Source organism: Podarcis liolepis, assembly GCF_965112155.1.
Source record: "Podarcis liolepis genome assembly, chromosome: 6".
Classification (NCBI taxonomy): domain Eukaryota; kingdom Metazoa; phylum Chordata; class Lepidosauria; order Squamata; family Lacertidae; genus Podarcis; species Podarcis liolepis.
In genome coordinates, this window is record NC_139559.1 from 90510638 (window position 1) to 90528959 (window position 18322).

An 18322-nucleotide genomic window follows, 5' to 3' on the forward strand; every position below is an offset into this window, starting at 1 on the left:
TTAGACAAAATTTTATAGACCCACTCCTATGTCAATCTAGCTTCCTATCCGGAGAAAACCAGGTTTTACACTTGCTGAATAACGTCACTAGAGCTATACCTTCCTTGGTGGCCAAATTTCTTTTTTTAGCTTTTAAGCGTCGCAAGACTTTAATTGATTATATTGATACGGGGCTATCTGTTTAGCCCATTTTAGTGTTGGCTAAGTTCTAAAATCTTCCTGGAGCTTTTAACTGTGTATTGACAAATGTACTTTTTTTCTGACTGACGGTCGAATAAAAGGTTGATGATGATGGTATGTCCTTTTTTTATTTGTTACACAAGAAAATATTTAATGAAAACATTTTTTTTTTAAAAAAAATGTAGTACTTATTGCTAGAAGCCCTTTGGGTTTGTTTGTTTTATTGTTTGCTTGCTTTCTTGTTTGTTAAGGTATGTAATCTGTATTTTGCCGCAGCGAGGGGCTTTTCAGAGTGACTCACAATAGAAAATAATAAATGATTAATCAAAACAATCGATCAGTACCTTTATTGGCAAATAACAGCCAGGAAGGAAAAGGTTTTCATTAGGAAATTGTCACAGCCCCGCTATATGTTCCAAATTGGGACCTCACAGCTGTTTTCTTGTCAGAATAAAAGTGGCCAGTTTAAATAAACGCCTTGCTTATCACAGCACATAATTGAACATATAGCAAAAAAAATTTAAAAACTAGAAACAGTAGCATCAGATTTCAGCCCAAATACTTTGCAACCTTAAAAATTACTGTGGGTGTTTTTCAGAAATTACAGGTGGAGTCCTAGGCATACTTTTGTCCATTTATTGAATTTATTTTTCCCTATTAGATCTATAGATAAATGGATATACACACAGTACTTTTTTCTAAAAAATGTTTAGGAGTACTCTCTCAAGAAAATCACCATTTTATAGACAAAATATACAAAAATAAAATAAAATTGTCCAGTAGCACTTTAGAGACCAACTAAGTTTGTTCTTGGTATAAGCTTTCGTGTGCATGCACACTTCTTCAGATACACTGAAGATACACTGTGTATCTGAAGAAGTGTGCATGCACATGAAAGCTTATACCAAGAACAAACTTAGTTGGTCTCTAAGGTGCTACTGGACAATTTTTAATTTCTTTATATATTTCTACTGCGTCAGACCAACACGGCTACCCACCTGAATCTAGAACCACTTTATAGAGTACCCCTAAACATTTTTAAAGAAAAAAAGCACTGTATCTATCTATCATCTACCTACCTATCTATCTGTCTATCTATCTATCTATCTATCTCTATCATCTATATCTATCTATCTATCTATCTATCTATCTATATCATCCATCTATCTATCATCTATCTGTCTGTCTATCATCTATCTATCTATCTATCTATCTATCTATCATCTATCATCTATCTATCTCTATCATCTATCTATCTATCTATCTATCTATCTATCTATATCTATCTATCTATCTATCTATCATCTATCTTTCCATGTTTCATTTTACATATCTTAAATCCCTGCATATTTTACAGAAACTATACCATTCAGTTATTACATCCATTATAGCTTATTTACACTGTTGAATTTATCTTAATGTTGCCAGCGTTTTCAGCTGTACACAGTTATTTCCCATATATTCAATAAACATTTTCTCTAAATGTTTGTTCTTCTTGTTCTCTTATTCCATATGTTAACTCTGCAAACTGCACATATTCTGTCAGCTTAAGTTGCCCTTCTTCTTTGGTTGGGACCTTGCTTGTTTTCCATTTTGGGTCCAAGAAAACATGGGCTGCAGTAGTGGCATACATAAATAACATTTTGACACCTGGGAATTTCAGTCTGAATTATCCCCAACAGAAAGGCCTCTGGTTGTTTTTTTTTTGGGGGGGGGGGAGAAAGTACTTTTAAACATTTTTTCCCCAATTCATTATGAATCATTTCCCAATACCCTTTTACAAGTCCACCACATGTGAAAGAATGTTCCCTTAACCTCTTTGCATCTCCAGCACTTATCTGATTCAGTCTTATACAAGCCTACTTGGAGTTAAATACCATCTGTAAATCGTTTTCAAGTAGTTCTCCTTCAAAGAATGACACGCTGTGAACTTAAATCACTTTTCCAGAGTTCCCCCCATATGCTGAAGTTCTTTCTGCTCCTACTCGGTCTACAGGCTCAGAAAACCCTGATGCGGAAAAAGAACGTGAACAGAGCAACCAGGAGAGCTGGGTTCAGCGGATGTTTATGGCTCTGGTGGGCGACAGCGCTCTTTTCACCACCCGGGAAGGACGTGCAGGCAAAGTACACAACTTCATGCTGGGCCTCAATCTCAATACTTGCTACCCGTATTCTCCTTTGGCCAGCTACGGTGCTCAAGAATCTGTGGACGAGGATGAAATGGATACGGCTGTCGCAGGTAAGTGCATACACTTTCATTTATTCTTCCTCTCTCGGGAAAGCCTCCGAGTATGTGAACGGCAAATGTGAAACCTGGTGTGGGACTTGCTTCCCAATAGCTAAAGGTAAAGGACCCCTGGACAGTTAAGCCCAGTCAAAGGTGACTATGGGGTTGCGGCGCTCATCTCGCTTTCAGGCCAAGGGAGCCGGCGTTTGTTCACAGACAGCTTTCTGGGTCATGTGGCCAGCAGGACTAAACCACTTCTGGTGCAACAAAACACCGTGACAGAAACCAAAGTGCACAGAAATGCCGTTTACCTTCCCGCCACAGTGGTACCTATTTATCTACCTGCACTGGTGTGCTTTCGAACTGGTGTGCTTTTGAACTACTTGCACTGGTGTGCTAGGTTGGCAGGAGCTGGGACAGAGCTATCGGAGCTCACCCTGTCGTGGGGATTCAAACCACCAACCTTCTGATTGGCAAGCCCAAGAGGCTCAGTGATTTAGACCACAGCACCACCCACATCCCTGGAAAGGCATTGGAAAGGCCTTCTGTATGGGCCGGTAGGCAAGCCAATGTGTTTGGTGGAGGAGCAGCAGCATTCTGCTTTGCCATCCTGGCCGGCTGACTATTCTGTGCTGCATGCAGTGATAGGGAGCCACTGTCTCATCTCATACCGTGGATGCAACAAGGTGAATTTCCTGTGTGTTTGGGTGTGTGTGCAAGAGAGAGATTGGTGTTTTGTCTAGGCCTTGGACCTGCCCATTTTGGGCCATGTCTCCACTCACCAACAGAATGCAACCCTGAACAGTTTTCCTGTGACAATGCAGCCCTTTGGGTGGGGATATTCCCCACCCTGGTCTAGGGATGTAATTCTCACTTCAGCTGGTGCAACTCCCAAGCAACCCCCTGCAATTGGAGAAAGAGTGCCTGGCTTTTCTATCAATAGCTATTATCCATTGTAAATACATGGAGCCAGTGTGGTGTAGTGGTTAAGAGCAGTAGACTCGTAATCTGGTGAACCGGGTTCGCTTCCCTGCTCCTCCAGATGCAGCTGCTGCGTGACCTTGGGCTAGTAATACTTTTCTGAAGTCTCTCAGCCCCACTCACCTCCCAGAGTGTTTGTTGTGGGGGAGGAAGGGAAAGGAGAATGTTAGCCGCTTTGAGACTCCTTCGGGTAGTGACAAAGCGGGATATCAAATCCAAACTCCTCTTCTTCTTCACAGGGAATATGCCTAATTGAGACATGAGATAGTGGCTACTGCTTCTGGGCTCCACAGATGCGTGTGGCTGGTCCCTGTTGGCAATAATGCATTTTTTTTTTACCAAATAGTAAAAAAAATGCTCTCTTTTAAATGGTTAAGAGTCCATTTTCAGTGAATGTACGAACTGCCCCCAGGTCACTGGAAATAGAACTAGACATTCTGTGGCACAGTGTTTACTAGTTTTCACTGCTAAGACTTACCACATTAAGATAATTGAAGTCTGAATGGGGAACTAAGCCATTTAGGTGCATAACGTAGGAAGTTTGTAGTCACGGATCTCCATATTACATCACTCATGCTTAGAGCTACATCACTGCAGAGTATCTCAAAATAACAACAATTATGCCTTGTTTTAAAAGTCATTAGGTAAGATGGAATTTCCCTCCATCGTGCAATTGTGCTCAGATTTTGCAATAGTGCAACCTTTTATATCTCTGTTCAGTGGGACATTCGCCCAAGTGAGCCTAAACATTCAAATAACTCAGGAACATGCAGAAAAGCACATGCTTCTCTTAAGTGGCTGTCTCATCATTTCCATCTGTGCTCTGCTAAATATTTTTTTTAACTTATTATAGATGTTTATAACTATCTAATCCTAGTATTTGAAGAAAGAGTAAAAGTGGACATCCATCTTAAACAGTAGAATGCTGAAAAATAGTAGGGAAAATATACTGGATGGCAGCTTTAGACTTTGAGTAGATCTTTACACAATTTTCTAACTACACACATGAGGTCAGTATGTGCTTTTGGGTGGCCTGTTGACTGTGGCCTGGTTCAGAAGATCTTTCAAGGCTCTATAAACCTATTAGAAATGAAAACGTGATGGCCTGTTTCAGACAATTACCCAAAGCTTCATAAACTATATTTGGTTGGGTAAACCCCCATAGCATTAGAAAATAGCTCATACCATGCATTTAATATAGTTAAATTATTTTAAATTAGCATTTCCAATACTTTGAGATGTGTAATCACTTGAAAGAACTAATTAGGCCTAGGATTAAATTAGGATTAAATAAATAATAAAGAAAATGTATGATAAGAAAAGTCAGGAAATTTGATCATGACCGGAATATTGTTATATGAAATAATGATATTGGAAACTTACCACATTTAATTACAAGGAAATTCAGATGGAAGAGATTAGAGGAAGTCAAGTAATATGTTTATGAAGATGGATCTTAATTAACTAATTAAGTTTTAGTGTATGTGGTAGTATATGGGATGTGGGAAGTATTTTATGTTCTTTACTTTTTCTTTTATTACTGTCTATTGTCTATTTTTTGTTATGTTATGCTTTTGTATGAAAATTAATAAACATTATTGTGGGGTGAAAAAAGAATTCTGTTTTGAATTGTGTTTGTCAAGAAATTGCATTGTTTGTCTCATTCTGCCCAGATCCTGATGAGTTTGACAGGATAATGGAGCCATTGGATGTGAAAAGCAAAAAGATTCACATTGTGGATAGCGGGCTTACATTTAATCTGCCATACCCAATTATCTTAAGACCACAACGAGGGGTTGACCTTATCATCTCATTTGATTTTTCGGCACGTCCCAGTGATTCTAGCCCTCCTTTCAAGGTGAGAAATCCAGGATATTGCAATTCATGCAGAGGAAGTGCTAAATAAGAATTTTTTTCCCCCTCACACAAATGATGATAGGTTGTTTTACATGAAGTCCTTGTGCAAGTGGAACAACTTATGCTCACCCAATGGGATTTTCTCTCCCTCTACTCCCCCTCCTGCCTTCCGCCCCCCACCAACTGCACACATCCAAATATGCTCTACAGCATGGGTAGGCAAACTAAAGCCCTGGGGCTGGATCTGGCCCAATCGCCTTCTAAATCCTGTCCATGGATGGTCCAGGAATCAGTGTGTTTTTACATGAGTAGAATGTGCCCTTTTATTTCAAATGCATCTCTGGGTTATTTGTGGGGCCTGCCTAGTGTTTTTACACGAGTAGAATGTGTGCTTTTATTTAAAATGCATCTCTGAGTTATTTGTGGGGCATAGGAATTTGTTCACCCCCCCCCCAATAATCTGCCGCCCTACAAGGTCTGAGGGACAGTGGACCGGCCCCCTGCTGAAAAAGTTTGCTGACCCCTGCTCTACAGATTAGGGAGGAGCTGAGGGAAGAGCAGTCCTGTTGCACAATTAGAAGTCATCTCCCCTCTTGTGCAAAGGCATATAGAATCATAGAAGGGACCACGAGGGTCATCTAGTCCAAACCCCTGCAATGCAGAAACCTTTTGCGTAACCAGGGGCTCAAACCCACGAACCTGAGATTGAGAGTCTTATGCTCTACCAATATCCTTGGACTCAACCCAATATGTGAACATGGAGCTGCCATTTTTGGTGTCAGTTCAACAGTGCCATGAGTCTGCCAGGCAAACATGGGAACTGGTCCATTATCCTGCTGCCAGCATGCTTACATGCTATTCTTGTATAAATATCAATGGCAACTCTAAATTTGTGTGCATTTGATGCATGCAGAACCACGCACACATGTGTCATGCTTGGCACTGGAAGGGAGCAGAAAGGCTGAAGGAGCGTCTCCACCCCCATTGTTCTGCCCGGACGCTGAGGTCCAGCGCCGAGGGCCTTCTGGTGGTTCCTTCACTGCAAGAAGCAAAGCTACAGGGAATCAGGCAGAGGGCCTTCTCGGTAATGGTGCCCGCCCTGTGGAACGCCCTCCCATCATATGTCAAAGAGATAAATAACTACCTGACATTTAGAAAACATCTGAAGGCATCCCTGTTCAGGGAAGTTTTTCAGGGAAGTTGTGACAAATGTGTGACATTTTGATGTATTTTTAATCTTTGTTGGAAGCCGCCCAGAGTGGCTGGGGAAACCCAGCCAGACAGGCGGGTACAAATAATAAATTATTATTATTATTATTATGCACGCTCCGCCGATGCGCAGTGACCTGGAACATAACCCTCTGCCTAAATGGAGGTTTGCCTGTATTCTCTTTCCATTATTTATAACTAAGGTGTCCACATATAATGTCATTTCTGCCCGTCGCAGCTTTCCTTTTCTAATGGCTTTTTTTTTTTTTTTTTTGCTTTCTTCCTAGGAAATTTTACTTGCTGAAAAATGGGCGAAAATGAACAACCTTCCTTTCCCCAAAATAGACCCAAATGTTTTTGATCGCGAAGGTTTAAAGGAGTGTTACGTCTTCAAACCCAAGAATCCTTCTTCTGACATAGACTGCCCAACAATAATCCACTTTGTTTTAGCCAATATAAATTTTAGAGAATACAAAGCGCCAGGTCAGTAGGCTAAAACGACAGCACAAAATTAAAGATACGGTTATAGTACAGTTTAATCTTTCTCTCTGTGTGTCTTTTCTCTTAATTATGTGCATAGTTTTTTTATCACCTCTTCATCATCATCATCATCAGCAACATCATTATTTCTCATTTTCCCCAGACTGGGACTCAAGGTGGCTTATTAACTTACTTTTACTAAGAAGATATTAAACTGTGGTATATCAACTGAACAGTTTGCCCTTTAAAACGCCTACTTTCGTTGTGGTCTACTTAACAGGTGTTCCAAGGGAAACTCAAGAAGAGAAAGATTTTGCTGAGTTTGATATTTTTGATGATCCTGATACACCGTACTCCACCTTCAACTTCCAGTACCCAAATGAGGCCTTCTGCAGACTGCACGATCTAATGGAGTTTAATACCCTGAACAACTTAAATGTATGTTTAATGCACAATTTGCTTCAATTCAAAGATTCTTCGGTTGCTCTGTGGAAGTGAAGTGGTGGTTCTTAATGACTTTTCCACCCTCTGCGTGCAGATTTTTATGGGTGTGGTGCCACAACCCTCTGATTTCTGTTTATTCTTAAGAGGGCTGCTTATCGCTTTCAAGAGCTGTTTTATTATTATTATTTGTATTTCACAAAGAAAACACGGCCAATTAATGTGATACAAAGGAATTGCTGTAAAAGAAGAGCCAGAATACTTTTAAGAGCGGGGTTATGCCTTAGCTGTGTTCATAGGGTTCCTGCAATTTGCTCTGTACACCCGGGTATGTTCTGCAGGCAGATTTGGGTCTAAAAGACTCAAATGACGGGTTTCTATTCGGCATCGCCGCGTAAAGTACCTCATGTGAATTTATTTATTTATTTGCCAAATTTGGTTTGAAAGGCTAACAGTCATTCCTTCTCACAATAAAATGTGTGATCTGATGGAGTATGGCAGCACAATGGAACTGTTGCGTGGACAGGCGGAGTCCCCAGATCCCGAGCGGGCCCCCCGTCATGTGGAATAACGACTCAAGACAACGTGCTATGGGATTAAATTGGCCACAACTTTATTAAATTTCAAATGTGGGTAGACGTTGGCTCAGGCATTGGGCGTTCTCCCTCCCCAGCCGGGGACCTAGGGAGCATCAGGGTTATCCAGTGTGTGGGGGGGGGGTGGGCCGGTTCTGGAGAACATATGTTCAAGCAGAGATAGCCGCCCCCGTTATGCCGCCGCCGCAGGGGAAAGCAATGACGACCTCTTGGCGTACGGTCAAAGCCTCCCTTCAGAAACCCCTTTAACGGGGAATCCTGGTATCGCCGCCGCAAAGAGGAAGATGGACTAAAGGATTCCGCCCAAGGCCTGATACCGCCAAAGTTGTGATGTTTTGCTATGGGAAAGGTGAAACCTGCCAATGCAGGGAAATTCCTTTCCAGCCCTTTAACAGCGACCTTAACGTAGCAACGCCCACATACCTGTGAAGAAAAGTTAACCCTCAAAACCTATGAAGAAAAGTTAACCTGCAAAAGAAGACATTAACTGAGGGTGGGTAGGGTGGGAGAAGCTCTGGAGCCAAGTGAGGATTCCCAGGTAAGATCCTCCCTCTATTGTGTGGGCAGGTAATCCCTCCCCTACCTGGCCTGGTCTCCTTGGCAACGCTTCCCCCAGGTGGGATTGGACAACTGACTGAGGTAGGCGGAGACCTCCAGGTATCCCACCTGAGGGAAGGCAAAGCCAAGCCTATGCTGATGGGGCCGCTCCAGATCTAGGGCTGCGCGCGGGGAGCAGTCATTGTGAAAGAAAAGGGGTTTTTCTGATCATATGGAAGAAGCTCTGCCCTACGAAAAAGTGTCGAGAGACAAAACTAAATTAGAATCTGAGGACTGTACATACTTCCTACTTTTGTGATACCATGAAGCTCTCTTGGCAGAAAGTGGAGGCACTGTGCGTTGGGCGGTTTGTTACGCTGATGGGAAATACGTTTGCTGCAGTCCTAATTAATCCCTTGCAGTGTAGCAATCACACTATAGATCCTGTGATCCTAAGATGAAGGACAGCAATACAAAATTACTAAAGAAAGTAGATAAATAAAAATAAATAGAGCTTCCCATCAGCCGTGGGGTAGGAAAAATATTTAAGCACTCCTTAATAATATTTAAGTATAATATCACAACTTAAATGATTGCTGTACTTCTGGTATTACGTTAAAGACTGAATGGTTATTACTATGCAGAAGACTAGAGTTTAATATTAGATGTATGGTGTTTTTTTTTTGTTTTTTTGCTAACAACTTAATTAAATGAAAGTATTAGTGTTTTTTCTGCTGTAGATGCCCAAATGGACAGTTAGAATGTGATCAAAATATGCCACCTACTGGCTAAATTTCATTCTGTATTTCTTCTGTGAAAATACAAATAAGGATCAAAATTGCTTGGTTGCATTGAGAGAAAGAGATCCATTCCAAGTTTAAATGGATAAAATTTTCATCAGAAACATCAACATAGTTTGTCTATGCTGATGCAAATATTTTTTTCCCTATTGTATACAATCAGGTATACAATCTACCTGTATGTAGGTATGCATGTGTGTGTGTGTGTGTGTGTGTGTGTGTGTGTGTGTGTGTGTGTGTGTGTAAATTGCTATCCTGAGAATACATATTTCCAGTGGTGAAACCTTTACAGTTACGTAGGGTCGGCTTACTTTCAGAACCTAATTACTAGTGAGTCTTGTGCAGCAGCTGTCTGGAGAATAAATATCTCCCATGAGTTCACCAGCTCTGCTGCAGGATGATAATTTCAGGCTAATAATAATAATTTTATTATTTATATGCCACCCATCTGACTGGGTTTCCCCAGCCACTCTGGGTGGCTTCCAGCATATACAGAAACATGATAAAATATCAAACATTAAAAACTGAAGGGTTCCCTTCAGATGTCTTCTAAAAGTCAGATAGTTGTTTATTTCCTTGACATCTGATGGGCGGGTGTCACTACTGAGAAGGCCCTCTGCCTGGTTTCCTGTAACTTCACTTCTCGCATTGAGGAAACCACCAGAAGGTCCTCAGAGCTGGACCTCAGTGTCCAGGCTGAAAGATGGGGGTGGAGACGCTCCTTCAGGTATACAGGACCAGGCTGTTTAGGGCTTTAAAGGTCATCACCAACACTTTGAATTGTGCTTGGAAACGTACTGGGAGCCAATGCAGATCTCTCAGGATTGTTGGGATACTGCCAGGGAGACAAAGTCCATCATGGCCCCAAGCCGTCTGCCGGACGATCCATCGATCTCCCGTAGGCACGCAGTATCAGCGATTAGCGACATGAGTTTCTAGAAAATAGCCCAACATCTAGAGCTCATGCACACTCTTATCAGCAGATAATTGACAGCAGAAGTCGCACTCAGGAGAGCATTATTTACAAGTTTTATTCTGCGTTGATCAGAACAAAGAAAGACATGACTGCCTGCGTCAGTGTCTCCAGCACAGAGAGAGAAAAGAAAGCAATAGATAACATAAACATCCTGTGAACAGGAAATACGCAGGCTGTGACACAAACATCCTGCTCCCTTTTAAGGTGGAACGGAAATATCCTAACATGTTATATGGTCCTGGCACCGCTCCCAGTCACCAGTTTAGAGAAGACTTGCTTTAAAACATTTAAACAGTTTTCATGGATACAAATGTACCGAAGGCATGCAAATCCACCTGCCATTTGAAGAAATGGGAGGGAATGCATGTTTATTACTTGGTTTTCCAGGTTATGCAAAGAAGGCAAATAGCATCTGCATCTGATGCGATTTGGTTGTTAGTTGGTTTCTTCTGCGGCATGTTTACATGCTTTGAAAAACCATCCGCGTAAACAAGCACTTCACATCCACTTAGCATGCGGTGACTTGCGGAAGAAGTGGCTACTAATGAGTTCAATGTTGTTTTGCTTCTGTTTTGCAGATAGTCAAGCAAGCAATAGCGGACAGTATTGAGTACAGAAGACAGAACCCGTCGCGCTGCTCTGTGTCCCTCAGCAGCGTCGAGGCCAGGAGATACTTCAACAAGACACAAAGCAACAACCATACATAGGGATAACACATCGCAGGCTGTTACCCAGAGCAGAGTCTTCCTGGATTGGTCGGACAGACATCATGATGACGAAAATTGCTTCTGGTATAAACAGTGCAGAAACACAATGTGGGCGTTTTATAGACTTTAAAATGGCACTGAGTTCTCTTACGGTCATGGCAATATCCTAAGCCACCTGTCAAGGTAGCTCATGTTACTACACAAATGTGCAGCAATAAGCACTAGAAAATTTTGATACCATTGTCTGACGATGAGTTCATGCTAATGTGCTCTGTGTACAAAACGCCAGTTCACTCGTACATTAGCACCAGTGGGAATATAATTGGCTTCTTTAAAATGTTACTGTTTATTTTTTATTACATATACTTATATATAGATATAGATATGGCCGAATATTGTTTCTTGTTTCTCTTTAACTTGGTTGGTAAATGGGCTAGACTTTTTCTTTTCTTTTTTAAAGCAAGGTTGAAAATTCTGGGATGGGGTCTGAAATTCACCCAGGTGAAGGCGCAGAAAGCACTTTATCTACAACCCTTTCACTTGTCTTCTGCAGTAATATTTTAGTGTGCGAAAGAGCAACGAAAAGAAAATCTCCATGAAGTGATTTCTTGCTACTTGCTAACTGCCTCAATTTGCTACATGAAACCATTTCGTGCATCCTTCCTTCATGGGATTAGAACAGGCATGGGCAAACTCGGCCCTCCAGATGTTTTGGGACTACAGCTCCCATCATCCCTAGCTAACAGGACCAGTGGTCAGGGATGATGGGAATTGTTGTCCCAAAACATGGAGGGCCGAGTTTGCCTATGCCTGGATTAGAACCACATGTGGGGGAAACCAGCACCCAGATGACTGGCCCCACTCCATCACATTGGACCCCTGTCACCCCTGTAACTGTCCACAAGTTTTAGGGGATAGTCTGCAGTGGGGAGCTTGTTCCATTCATGCTGGCTCCTAACATAATTTTGAACTTTGGTCACACAGGGTTCTAAATCTTAGAGGGATCGTACACATGAGTAGGCTGGCCACTTCAGACCTTCTCCTCAATGTGTGGACAGGGTGGGGGAATGCAGATGGGGCCACTAACCATGACCCCCATTCCTTCCCTCACACTGTGGGGCATAACATCTGAATGGTGCTATAGTCTTCCCCCCTTCTATCATACTGGACACGGGTGGCGCTGTGGTCTATACCACTGAGCCTCTTGGGCTTGCCGATCAGGAGGTCGGTGGTTCGAATCCCCGTGACGGGGTGAGCTCCCATTGCTCTGTCCCAGATCCTGCCAACCTAGCAGTTCGAAAGCACACTGGCGCAAGTAGATAAATAGGTACCACTGCGGCAGGAAGGTAAACTGTGTTTCTGTGCACTCTGGTTTCTGTTGTACCAGAAGTGGTTTAGTCCTGCTGGCCACATGACCCGGAAAGCTGTCTGTGGACAAACGCCAGCTCCCTCGGTCTGAAAGTGAGATGAGCGCCGCAACCCCATAGTCGCCTTTGACAGGACTTAACCGTCCAGGGGTCCTTTATGCTACCATTTCTATGTAGCCCCATGCCACTGTTGGAATATGCAAGTCTTTTATTTGTATCTGATTGGTTGAATGTTTAGGTTGTTCTAAGGCTGTGTGTGTAAGGCACTCCTCATGCATACCTGGAATGAGACACTTGCTGCTAAAAGCTTCTCTCTTTCTTCACTACTTGAAGCTTTGAAGAGTTAACTACATAGTTCTGCCATTAGCACCTGGGGTATCGTGAGGCAATGTGATGCTAGTATTTGCCTGGAGCTGGATGATACACATTGTGATTTAAGGACCCGATCCCCGCTTGGGAATAAAGACATGTGGACACAGTATATTAGGTTAATGGGCTAGAAAAAGGCCACAGCTTTATCGATTACAGCATGTGAGAAGGTATTGGCTTAGGCACTGGACCACAGAAAATTTGACTCCACCCACTCGGAGAGGGGTGAGTCTGATGAGGGGTTAACCACCAGTAGGGGGAGCCTGTTGATGCAGGAGCGCAATGGCGGGGAGAGCTGGCACGACCGCATTTGAGCGGCTAAACAACGCCCCTGCGGTGTCACCCGATTGGGTGCCCAATCGGGAGGCGTGGCGCGCCAGCGATGGTGACAGAGCAGGGGGCAGGAATCGGCTCCTGCTCACAACCCCTCCCCTCCGGAAGGAGGAGAGGCTTTCTGGAAGGGCCGCAGAGCCCTTTGGCAGGCTGAAGACGTTTTCAGTATCAACGGCAGGTAATACATTGGGCAGCAATAAGGTTATACTGCAAGCAAAAGAAATGTTCCTTCCTGGTTACTTACAAAGCCTTGTTTCAAACCTCGGAAAACAAAGAAACAGTGCCTTTGAGAAAAGGACTAAGGGCTAATTAAAGTGTCATATTTTAGAACTTTGTTTTCAAGATAGGTTGAAATATGGTGGACCGGTTCTCTGCAGTTGACCACGAATCCTCTTCACCAGAGAGCTCACAGTGATCTATGAGCAAAATGATCTAGCTGATTTACTCTTCGCAGTGGACTGACTTTCCCAGACATTCCCATAACTACTGTAAATAAGGTTTTTCATTATGCTTTTGTTGGATATTTTATGTCTAGCTGCCTCCTTTGTTTTCCCACAAAATGCATAATGCATCAGTCACTAACACTGCACCCCAGTTCTGCAAAACGAGAGTGAATTCATATACACCTTTTCCCCACACTTGATGATTGTACAGTGGTACCTCGAGTTAAGTACTTAATTCGTTCCGCAGGTTTGTTCTTAACCTGAAACTGTTCTTAACCTGAAGCACCACTTTAGCTAATGGGGCCTCCTGTTGCTGCCACGCCACCAGAGCACGATTTCAGTTCTCATCCTGAAGCAAAGTTCTTAACCCGAGGTAATATTTCTGGGTTAGCGGAGTCTGTAACCTGAAGCGTATGTAACCCGAGGTATCACTGTAGTTATTTCACGCAAGCCCGATTGTTGGCGATAAATCAACACATTCAAGAAATTCTGTCAGCAAAGGTAAATTTTACCCATGATGACTTTATCACCATATCCATAGCTTCATAATTGTTTGTCTGAATTCAACCGTGGTCTTTTGTGTTAATTTGCTTTTACTGTCAGAATTTCAGCTAATGGATAATGTTTCTGGTTCATCTCCCAAGGTGCCACTGGGTTGTTAAATCTCAGCCGAACAATGTTAATGGTTCATAAGCTTTCATGGCCAGAGCACACTTTTTGCATAGATACCCGGAGTTTGGAGAGGCGGCACTTTATCAAAGCCAAAAGGCCAAGCAATCAAGGAGACAAAAGGCTTGTCATCAGGTGGAACATATTTGAATTGCTCTGTCATGTTCCTTGTTTTTATTTATTTATTTAAGACTGTAAGCTGCTTTGTGGAAGTCAGAATCAAATGAATCCAGAATCCAGTCCAAATAAATGCAAGGTCCAAACGTCTGGGTGCGACCCACTCCTGATGTCAGCCACATTGATGTGGTCTTCCATTGAGACCCCCCAAACCAAGTCCCTCACCAGCAACTCTGCTCTGCATTCTCTTTGAATGCTTTTCCCTACCTGGAATTTAACTTTCAACCGTGATAATGGCTACTGTTAGCTTGTGAGAGCCCTTTGGTAGTAAATACCCGCTAATTTGAAACATTGATCCTGAAAAACAAATGACTTAAGCCTTCCATGGTGAGAAGTCTAATATAACCCCTTTCTACGATTTAGTTGGGGATGGATGCGTTCTGATCTGGCAGGTGTACCTGATAGCTCAGTTGGTAGAGCATAAGACTCTTAATCTCAGGGATGTGGGTTTGAGCCCCACATTGGGTGAAAGATTCCTGCATTGCAGGGAGTTGGGCTAAATGACCCTCATGGTCCCTTCCAACTCTACGATTTTGAGAATTGTTTTGATAAAGCGTGTTCTTCTTCATGGAGAGCACGTGTTGCGGTGGGGGCCGCCAGGACACTCCAAAGTTGGGGGCGGGCTAATTGATCATTGGCCACTGATACGATTGGGCTTCCCTTGTTGTTGGGAAGAAGTTAATGTTGCCATTTGTTGATTGACAGCGAGAAATGCTAAAACTCCTTGCACGAGGCTAGGGCTTCCTCTTTTCGCCTGTGCATCGGATTGCCCGTCCCCCCCTCCCTAGAATGGGGCTGTTCGCTTTGACCTTTCTATGCCTGTCATGGGGTCGTCTGCTCTTGGGGCAGGGGCCCGGTAGGAATTTCGTCCATCTGGCTGATTGGCTGGGGCCATTTGGTTTTTGCCTACTGTGTAGCTAATCGTCACAACTTGTAAGGTTGCGGTTAGGCATTGGTTTAAATTGGTTGGTGGAGGGGTATGGATTGGCTGTGCCTGCCCCTTTAATGCTGCTGCTGCATGGGATTCCGTTAAAGGAATCGGGGGATTACTATTGCTTGTCCACTCTGACAAGGGGGCTCGGGCCATAGCAATGAGCTCCTGGTTGCATTTGGGGAGGGCTGAGGGCAGGTTCCCTGCGCCGACGCTACCCCAAGTGTATTCCCCTTTTCTGACTTTCACATCGTGCGGAATGTCAGTCTGTCCCCCACTGGGGGGGCAGATAGTCGCAACCAATGCCTATACAACCACTCACATTTTTGTATTTTAATAAAAAGTTGTGGCCAAAATTATGCCAAAATCCTTAAACAAAAAATTCTGTGTGATGTGTGAGTTATTGGGGTGGCTCTAGGGACCTCGACACGCAACCAAACTTTCTGTGCTTAGGTGCCATATTGGGATTCCTTCTTGCATCTGCTGGGTCAGAAATTTTGAAGCATCTAGTCTCTTGAATTCTCAACTCTGGTCCAAACTGTCTAATTGCTTTCCTTGTTTCTGTCAAAACTATAAATAACAATCATTGCTATAATGAGTTAAAGCAGTTTTCACAGTGGATTAGTAGGAGCTAAACTAAATTTGTATATGATTCTGTTTTCAGTAATTTTTTTCAACAGCTTTTCGTTTATCAGAGAGATTACGTATCCAATGGTGGCTGCATCTATAATAAACAATTCCATTTTTCAATTGTCTACAACAGGGGTCTGCAACCCGCGGCTCCGGAGCCGCATGTGGCTCTTTTACACCTTTGCCGCGGCTCCGGGGCGGATACTAGCGAGGGGAGGAGGCGTATTGTGCGCCCCGACACTCCCCACTGTGGCGGGCGCTGTACTGGCTGTGACGTCGCATGGGGGCGGTGCGTGCGTTAGTCACGCACCGCCCCGACGTCACCTTCCCGCCCGCTGTCAGATCGCGGCTCCGGAGATATATTTGTTTTAAATGTCGCAATGGTTTTGCGGCTCCCAGTTTTTTTTCCCCTTCGGAAACGGGTCCAAGTGGCTCTTTTTGTCTTAAAGGTTGCAGACCCCTGGTCTACAATATGTGAAACCTACAACCTGGTAGAGCTGCTTTCTTTCTTAATAGCTACTTCACAACCCACCTTCAAATGTTTGTATAATACAAGGGATTACTAAAACTCCTATCCTTGATTAATCAAGTTTTATGTTAGTTTTAATTAGTACTTGTTTAAAACTGCGTGAGTAAAATAAGCACAATGTATTTTACAATTGTATTTTAAAAGTATTTACAATGAAGCAGAAAGAAGCCGGTACTATATTTTTAGATATATCTTTTTAAATATTTTGTTCATAAATACGATAGCACTGGCTTATTCAGTTTTATACAGAAAGCAATTTTGTATGCATCTTTTCTGATACTTGGAGAATCTCCTCTGGATCTGTGTTGTAATATGAAAATATTTGTTATTGTCTTGTTACTGGGTACTTAAAACAATAAAATATGAACTTCAATATATTACTTTCATTTCTCTCAAATTTGTGGTTTGTTTCGCCCGTGGTCTGCAAATCAAGAGATGGCTTTGGCTATGTCTGTCTTGGTCTCTTCTCATCTCCCCAGAGGCATTGCCTCACTTCCTTTCCTTCTGGTGGCTTTATATTACACGTGAGCTGATGCAAACTAAACTAGGTTCCCTTGTGACTATGGGCTCAAGCACATTTCCACTTGCCCCACTGCTTTCCCCCAGAGAAAACCTGCTCTTTACCTCTGAATCAGACCCTTTCTTGCAGAGGTTCACAATAGTGGAGTTGCACATGTCTTGTTCCCAATACTGCAAGAGGAGGCTGTGGGTGTACATCTGACATTGAATTCTACTCAGTATTGATCCAGAGTAGATTCCAATGTAGAGTTAGCAGAGTAACAACTTAAACACATTGCAGGATTCCCAAAATATAGACCAAAGGCAATTATATTCCATATCCAGCAGAGCTTTACTGCTGCTGAAGGCAAATGAGCATCATGGTCACAAATCCAATACATCCAGGATTGGGACTGTCCATAAGAAATTCAGTTGCAGCCGATTTAACTTAAACTTACAATAACTTATAAGAAGACTAAACCTTAATACTAAGCGTACTATGTACAAAACACCACATCAGAAGGAAAAGAGATAGAGAAAGTGAAAGCCAGGCTCCTTCTGACCTTATTATTAGCCAGTATTGACAGAAAAGATGACAGAACCAGTTTAAGCTAGCTGTACTTGGCTTCTCTGAATGAATAACCCAAACGTCATGAACCTTCTGCTTGTTTCTTTCACACAGAGAAGCTTCCAGATCCCTCTTGAATTTATTAGAATAGGAAAGATCTCTACACATCAGATCAACACTTTCTGCACTAATAAATGCAAACTGACAACGTTATGAGGCAGGAGTTGAGGCTGACTTTCAGCACTTCTGTTGGGATTCCATCCTGTCCTGGGGTTTTCTCACATGCCTGCAAGTTGATGCCGTTCTTCGACTCATCAAGGAAGGAAGGCACCTTCACCTCTTCCAAGACAGGCAGTCTGGAGGCTGTCAAGTGCTGTGTTTTCCCTTGAGTAGAGTTCTTGATAGTGTTCATTGGGTGAATACGTAGTTAATAAATTTTTACCAGTTGATCTAATTATTTAGTCATTAAAAATGCTATTAATCTACACAGTATTTATATATATATATATAGCAATTGTACATCACGGTTAACAGATGGATACGGCAGCATAAATGTCAAATTCCATAGGCAGTGCATGGTGGCTGTTGGTTCATTCCTGGAAAAGAGAGTTTTAGATCTGACCTGGGTTACGTAAACAAGTTTCCCCTCTTGCTTACTCACGGTAGACGCAAGTAGACATTTCCTAAAGCTCTTAAATGTCATTCCTTGCACTTTATAGTTTTATTTGTTACGTTGCATAATAGCCAGATCTCTTTATCTGTTGATTCAGCAGGTAGAATTTAGGCCTTTCTCACGCTAGGGAGTAGGAAAGACCAT

General features: G+C 42.7%; 1 protein-coding gene across 1 annotated transcript in view; it reads left to right on the top strand.

Moving 5' to 3' along the window:
• PLA2G4A (phospholipase A2 group IVA) overlaps positions 1 to 11601 on the top strand; it is an 83511-nt gene extending 71910 nt beyond the window's left edge. Inside the window, exons 14-18 of the mRNA XM_083506783.1 lie at positions 2177 to 2419; positions 5062 to 5246; positions 6742 to 6937; positions 7215 to 7372; positions 10863 to 11601. Of these exons, the coding sequence (XP_083362909.1) occupies positions 2177 to 2419; positions 5062 to 5246; positions 6742 to 6937; positions 7215 to 7372; positions 10863 to 10991 (911 nt within the window). The 3' untranslated portion in view covers positions 10992 to 11601. The remainder of the gene's footprint in view (positions 1 to 2176; positions 2420 to 5061; positions 5247 to 6741; positions 6938 to 7214; positions 7373 to 10862) is intronic.
• The last annotated feature ends 6721 nt before the right edge of the window (positions 11602 to 18322 follow it).